Source organism: Lampetra fluviatilis, chromosome 74 (genome assembly GCF_964198595.1).
Source record: "Lampetra fluviatilis chromosome 74, kcLamFluv1.1, whole genome shotgun sequence".
NCBI classification, from domain to species: domain Eukaryota; kingdom Metazoa; phylum Chordata; class Hyperoartia; order Petromyzontiformes; family Petromyzontidae; genus Lampetra; species Lampetra fluviatilis.
The window spans coordinates 2684953-2692233 of record NC_136348.1 but is presented as its reverse complement, the minus strand read 5'-3'; the positions used below and the strand labels follow the sequence as shown (position 1 = coordinate 2692233).

The 7281-nt window shown below is 60.9% G+C and overlaps 2 protein-coding genes across 2 annotated transcripts in view; one reads left to right on the top strand and one right to left on the bottom strand.

Moving 5' to 3' along the window:
* The window catches only part of LOC144953332 (uncharacterized), a 446639-nt gene that overhangs the window by 275318 nt on the left and 164040 nt on the right, over positions 1-7281 (bottom strand).
* Positions 1-7281, top strand: part of LOC144953325 (uncharacterized) — a 378709-nt gene that overhangs the window by 230532 nt on the left and 140896 nt on the right. The window contains exon 7 of the mRNA XM_078883889.1: positions 21-937. Within this exon, the coding sequence (XP_078740015.1) occupies positions 21-937 (917 nt within the window). The remainder of the gene's footprint in view (positions 1-20; positions 938-7281) is intronic.

The following is a 7281-nucleotide window of genomic DNA, read 5'->3' as shown; positions in this document are numbered from 1 at the left end:
CAACTCTTAAAACTCATCAGAGAACTCACACGGGCGAGAAGCCATTCCTGTGCCCTGTGTGTGGGAATGCATTCGCACAATCGTCAACTCTTCAAGACCATCAGAGAACACACACGAGAGAGAAGCCATTCCTGTGCCCTGTGTGTGGGAAGGCATTTGCACAGTCATCACATCTTCAGAGTCATCAGAGAACACACACGGGCGAGAAGCCATTCCTGTGCTCTGTGTGTGGGGAGGCCTTTACACGGGCATCAACGCTTCAAATTCATCAGAGAACACACACGGGCGAGAAGCCGTTCCTGTGCTCTGTGTGTGGGAAGGCATTTGCACAGTCATCAACTCTTCAAGAGCATCAGAGAACGCACACGGGTGAGAAGCCATTCCTGTGCCCTGTGTGTGGGAAGAAATTTGCAAACTCATCAAATCTTCAGAGTCATCAGAGAACTCACACGGGCGAGAAGCCATTCCTGTGCCCTGTGTGTGGGAATGCATTCGCACAATCGTCAACTCTTCAAGACCATCAGAGAACACACACGAGAGAGAAGCCATTCCTGTGCCCTGTGTGTGGGAAGGCATTTGCACAGTCATCACATCTTCAGAGTCATCAGAGAACACACACGGGCGAGAAGCCATTCCTGTGCTCTGTGTGTGGGGAGGCCTTTACACGGGCATCAACGCTTCAAATTCATCAGAGAACACACACGGGCGAGAAGCCGTTCCTGTGCTCTGTGTGTGGGAAGGCATTTGCACAGTCATCAACTCTTCAAGAGCATCAGAGAACGCACACGGGTGAGAAGCCATTCCTGTGCCCTGTGTGTGGGAAGAAATTTGCAAACTCATCAAATCTTCAGAGTCATCAGAGAACACACACGGGCGAGAAGCCATTCCTGTGCCCTGTGTGTGGGAAGGCATTTTCACAGTCGTCAACTCTTAAAAGGCATCAGAAGGTCCACAATGATAGAAAACTGAAATCAAAAGATGAAATTCAAGGTCCTGCAATGAGTCCTGAAGAAGTTTCCACCTTCGATCCCATGCAGTTGGATCCCGAGAGATGGCTGGATGTCATAGAGTGTGTGGTGCCACAGCGACGGGGCCGCTCTGCCGAGCCAGGGAGCTGTGGGGGTCGCTGGCCCCCGAGATCCCTCCCTCCATCTTCCCCTATTCCGTTTGTTACCCCACCTCCCTAATACCCGCTAGGGTTTCGCCGGCCTTCGAACGCGACGCCCTTACCATACGGCTTCACGCAGCGCTCCCACGCTGCAAGCATACGTGCGCACGGCATCATCAATCAAACGCCATACTCCCCCTCTTTACGCCGCTACATACAGCTCTCGCACGCTGCGAGCGTGCGCCCGTCTACAGCCCTGGACGGCACTCACTCAACACTGACCACTCACGTTAGGATCGCGCACCTGTATCACACACGGAGTGAACACACGCGACACCCACCCTCGCGCCGCTCTGCGCAGCGCTCCCCCGAGGCGAGCCGCAGCACTACACTCACCCCTGACTACTCGCGTTATGATCGCGCACCTGTATCGCACACGTCGTGAACGTGCGCGAACACACATACAGCTCCACACGCGATACCCACTCTTGCGCCGCTCTATCCGCTCACGTTACGATCGCGCACCTGGGGTACGCCGATTACGCACGCCGAGAGCTTACGCAAGTAACGAGCACACGCAAGCGGGGCACACGCCGACACAACGACTCAAGCCGCCGCCGAGCGCGCGAGACAAACCGTACAACAATGCGCAGCCGATTACGCGCTCGAGCCGCGGGGTCGGGGGTCCACCACCGCGCCGCACTTTACGCAAGTAACGAGCACACGCAAGCGGGGCACACGCCGACACGACGACTCGTCCCCTCCCCTACTCGCGCGTGCACGTCAACACAAGTATCGTACAAGGACGATTCTCCTCTCACACGGCTGCGTAGTCACGCCAACACACAAAAGTGCTCTCCCCGGGCGTTAACCCACACACCTCCGTACCCGCACAATCGTACAGAGACCACGGCCTTTACGCATACAACGACCACACACCCGCGAATGCAGTGCACGCTAATACCACGTTCAAAAACACCCAACAACACGGTTCCGTTACTACGCTCGAGATTTTATTAGCCCTTGTTAACCCACCGAGCCACCCGTGTGTGTGTGCGGGCCAGCAAGGCGCTCCTAACCCACTCTTTGGTGGCGTGCAGCCCTACTCTATGCCGCGCTCTCTGCTAAACCGCTTTCCTACTCGTCCTTACCCCGAACTAGCCCTCTCCCACGGATCCTACTCTCCGCTCTGAGGTGTTGTAAGGCGCGCAACACGATACCGTCTGTAGTCCCTGGTGACCTTGCGGCGCTCAGATCGTCCTGCAGACAATCTAGCGGCTCGCCCGATGACTCCTTCGTCGCCGACTCCGTGTCCAAACTCCAGAAGAAGAGACTTCCCTACTGACCCTGCGTTTTCTTTTAAACTATTCACATCAAAAGCTAGGCGCCCCCGTCCCGACCGCCTTGGTCTCTCGACCAATCCTGAGCCTAGGATTTCCCGCTCTTTTGCGATCCCGCCGGCCTTTGACCTTTCGACCAATCAGTCGTCCCGGGTCCTGATCCCAGCAATCTGCCTTGCTGACCCGTGTTTGTGTTTGTATGCGTTTCTAACTGCGGGGCTCTCTGAGCTCGCCGTGGTCGTGCGATCTCAAATCCGCCCACGGCGCCGCAGTGTTACTTGGCCTGGGAAGGGTCCTGTCCAATTCCCTGGCCCTGAGAAACCGTGGGGTAACCCCCCTAGGGGGCCCTCGGGTGAAAACTCAGGGTAGGTGACCCGACCACGAGGCCCTACGTGGGTGCGGGTGCGTGTTTATGTGGGGGGGGTGATGGGGGGCAGTGCGGCGGTGGAAGCCGGGCGGCTCCCTGGCTCGGCAGAGCGGCCCCGTCGCTGTGGCACCACATAGCCCCCCGGGGTGCCAGTCCCCGTCCCGGGTTGACTGGAGCACCTCGCCTGGGTTGCCCCCACGAGGTATCGCCGCGGGGTCCGCGGGATTCGCCCGGCCCTTGTGGCTGGCCTCGGGGGTGGCGGCTCCGTCTCTTGGGGCTCCGGCGGTGGTCTCCTCCTCCATTCCAACGGCTCCCCTCGGTCTCTGGCACCTGCGGGCTGGAGAACAAACTCAGAGGCGGTGGGGTTTAAGGGTCGCCGTCCTCGTCGCCCCCGGCCCCGCCCGGGGCCCCTCGGAGCCCGGGGCTCCGTGGGGCCCATATACTGCGCGAGGCCCCCGGGCACGGGGGGTGGGGGGACCCCGGGGTTTCGGGGTACTTGGACGGCGGGGCTCCCCCCCTCGGGGGCTGCTCGCCACGGCTTCAGTCGGCGGATGTTGACCACCATCTCCCGGCCCCTCTCTCCTCCCTGAATCAGCACCGTCCATGGTGAGATCTGCCGTCTCACAATCCAGGGTCCTCGCCAGTAGGTGGTCAGCTTCCCCACCTGTCCGGCACCGACGCGGGGAGTGTACAGCCACACCTCAGAGCCCGCAGTGTAGAAGGGGGGCTCCATACGGGGTCGGGCACCCTGCTCTTGCCGCTGGTGCGCGGCCTCTCCGTGTGGGTAGGCTCGGCCCCTGGCCCCTCGCAGGGTCTCCAGCAAGTGCTCCACGGGGTGGCTCCCTTCCTCCCGTTGCGGCGGAGGGACACCGAACAGCAGATCTGCGGGCAGACGAGACTCGCGACCAAACATCATTAGGAACGGGGTCTGTCCTGTAGATGTGTGAACGGCGGTGGTGTAGGCGAACAGGGCATAGGGGAGGTGTTCGTCCCAGTCCTGTTGATTCGCGGCCGCCATGCGTTTAAGCTTCCCGGCCAGAGTCTGGTTCATCCTCTCTACCATCCCGTTCGCCTGGGGGTGATACGCCGTGGTTCGGTCCTTCTGGATCCCGAACTCTCGGCACAGCGCCTGGAATAGTTCGGCCTCGAATTCACTACCCTGGTCGGTAATGACTCGTTCGGGGATCCCGCACTTAAGTACGTAGTTTTCCACGAAGGCCTGGGCCACTACGAGGGCTGTTTTATCCGGGATAGCCACCGCCACGGGGTAGCGGGTGAAGTACTCCACCGCTACGAGAATATATCGGTTGCCCCGGTGGGATCGTGGAAAGGGCCCCTGCAGGTCGATTCCGACCAACTGATTCGTCCGACTGACTCGGAACGGCCTCAGGGGTACCTGGTACCTCGCCGGCTTTTGCCCACACTGCTGACAGGCCCGGCAGCCCTGCACCCAGGCGGCCACATCTTGCGCCAATTTAGGCCAGAGATACTGGCGACGCAGAGTCTCCCGGGTGCGCCGTTCCCCATCATGGCCCCCGAGCGGGTGGTCGTGTACCAGTCGTAGTAGTTGGGGTCGCACATGGGCGGGAACGCAGATACACCCCGGCCGCCCAGCGTCGGCCAGTTCCCTCACCACCCCGTTTTCTACACACAACCGGGCATACAAACCGCTCCAGGGCCCTGGTAGTGCATCCTTCTTCTCTCGCAGTGCCGCCTCCACCGCCGCCAGATCCGGATCTCGCTGCTGGGTCTGTCTCAGCTGCTCGTCGTTTAGGCCCGGGAAGGCGCAGCCGACGTCCTCCTGGATCCGTCCGATCGGGTCCCGAGCCGCGGGTCCCGTGCTTGCCGGGCGGTCGACGGGATCCTCAGTGCCACCTGTGAGGATCTCTGTGGCGCACACTGCACTCTCTCTCGCTGGGGGGGGGTCAGTGGCCGCGGCCTCTCGGGGGTCCGTTGCCTGCCGGCAGCGTCCCCCCGTGAAACACGGACAGGCCTCCTCTGCCCTCGTCTCGGCGTACACCGTGGGTCGCCTCGACAAGGCGTCCGCGTTTGCATGCGTCCGGCCAGCCCGATACTCGATTTGCAGGTTGTACTCCTGCAACTGCGCCAACCACCGGGCCATCTGCCCCCGCGGCTCCTTGAATGTAAGAAGAAACTGCAGAGCATAATGGTCAGTGCGTACGCGACATCTCCTGCCGTACAAATACGGCCGGAACTGTTTGCATGCGAAAATCACGGCGTACAACTCTTGGCGTGTCACGCAATAGTTCAGCTCGGCCCCACTCAAGGTCCGGCTGGCGTACGCGATGACTCGTTCCGTCCCATCCTGTACCTGTGACAACACCGCGCCCAGCCCGCTGCTGCAGGCGTCGGTGTCCAAAATAAAATCGGTGGTAAAATCGGGGAAAGCAAGGGTGGGGGCGTGGGTGAGGTGCTCTTTGAGAGTGGTGAAGGCCGTCTGGCAGGCCCCCGTCCACTGGTAGGGGTGCTTAGGGGAGGTGAGTTGGGTGAGAGGGCGTGCAATCTCGCTGAATCCCTTTACAAATCGACGATAATAGGTGGCGAGCCCCAAAAATGATCTGATCTCCGTCAGATTCCTTGGCCGTGGCCACTCCACTACGGCGCGTACCTTCTCCGGATCGGTGTGCACGCCTGCCTCGCTGACGCGATGCCCGAGGTACCCCACCTCGCGTTGTGCGATGTAACACTTAAGTGGCTTGAGCTTGAGATGAGCTGCTCGCAGTCGCTGGAATACTTCCTGCAGCCTGGACCAGTGTTCGGACAGCGACCTACTGAACACTATTACGTCGTCCAGGTAAATCAGGCACTGTTCCCACTGCAAGCCCCGCATCACCAACTCCATCAACCGCTGGAACGTCGCGGGCGCGTTAGTGAGTCCGAACGGCAACACTCGAAACTCAAACAGGCCCATCGGGGTGGTGAATGCTGTTTTTGGCCGATCCTCCTCCGTCATCTCCACCTGCCAGTAACCGGACGCCAGATCGAGGGTGGAAAAATACCGCGCTCCTGCGAGACTGTCGAAGGTGTCGTCGATGCGTGGGATGGGAAAAGCGTCGCCGAGGGTGACTGCGTTCAATTTTCGGTAATCAACGCAGAACCGAGTCGATCCGTCCTTTTTCGTTACCAGTACCACCGGGGCAGACCAAGGGCTCGCGGAGGGCTGGATTATGTTATCGCGTAGCATATCCGTGACTGCCTCTTTGATCTGGGTCCGTTCAGGCGCGCCCACTCGGTATGCGGGGAGTTTGATGGGTCGGGCTGCACCTGTGTCAATTTGGTGCTTGACCAGGTCGGTCCGGCCCACGTCCGAATCGTGCTCACTGAACACGTCGGCGTACTCCCGCAATAACCCGCGCAGCTGATCGGCCTCCCCCTTAGGTAAGGCTGCCCAAGGCACATGTAACGCATCCTGCAGTGGAACAATCTCGGCTCGGGGGGTCGGGCCGACCCGCCAGGCCAGATCCTGGCTGTCCTCGGGGCGGCCAGGGTCCTCCGCCCAGAGTGCGAACACCGAGTCGTTCGAGTGGCGAGCGTGCAGGGGATGTACGGTGGCTACCGGGGTGCGTCGTCGTATCATTGCCGGGGTACTGTGTGGGTTAAACACACGTATAAACAGCCGGCCCCCATCTGCGTTTACCAGTGTGGCTGACCCTACCACCCCGTATCGCGATGCCAACTCCGGGTGAGGAGTCAGCATTACCTCGCCCGATGGTCGGTGGGTTGGGTCGGTGGAGAGGGTTGCCACTGGCACCAGCATCTCGGCGAGAGGCCCGATGGTGACGGCCGACACCAGCGTAGCGGCCACGGGTGTGAAGCGTGGGCGATTCGGCTCCTGCCCTAGGAACGGAAACCGCTCCCCGCTGCCCTCCACCGTAGCGCATCTTTGCCGGGGCTGTACGTTAAGTCCCAACTTTTCTAGGAGGTCCGTTCCTGCAATGCACTCGTGGCACAACACACTCGAAACGTAGAATTCCTGGGTGCACACCTGGCTGCCTATGCGGACCTCTAGGGTGGCTCTCCCTAGCAGCCCCATTCCGGCTCCGCTCGCCGTGTGCAGCGCGCGGTCCGGGGCCTGCAGGTGACGCACGTCGACCCCGATCGCGCTGCAGTGCGCTGCGCTCACGAGCGAGGCCACCGCCCCCGTGTCCAGCAGGATACGCACTCGGTTTACCTCCCCTTCCACCAGCGACGTGGCCCCCGTGATCCCCGCCACCAGCTCCCGCAGCCAGTCGCCAGGAGTCACCGTTTCCGTGGGCGTTGTTGCTGGAACCTGTGTGGAGATCACTCGCTCGCCATTATCACTACAGCTTGTTTGTGTCGGGGCTACGTCGATTTCACCCCCCGGTGGTCCCCTCTCTAGGGAGGCCTTAGTGTTTGACCTTAGCTCTTGTCTAGCTCGGGCGACCTGAGGACAGTCCCTCCTGAGATGCCCTCGCCGATCGCAC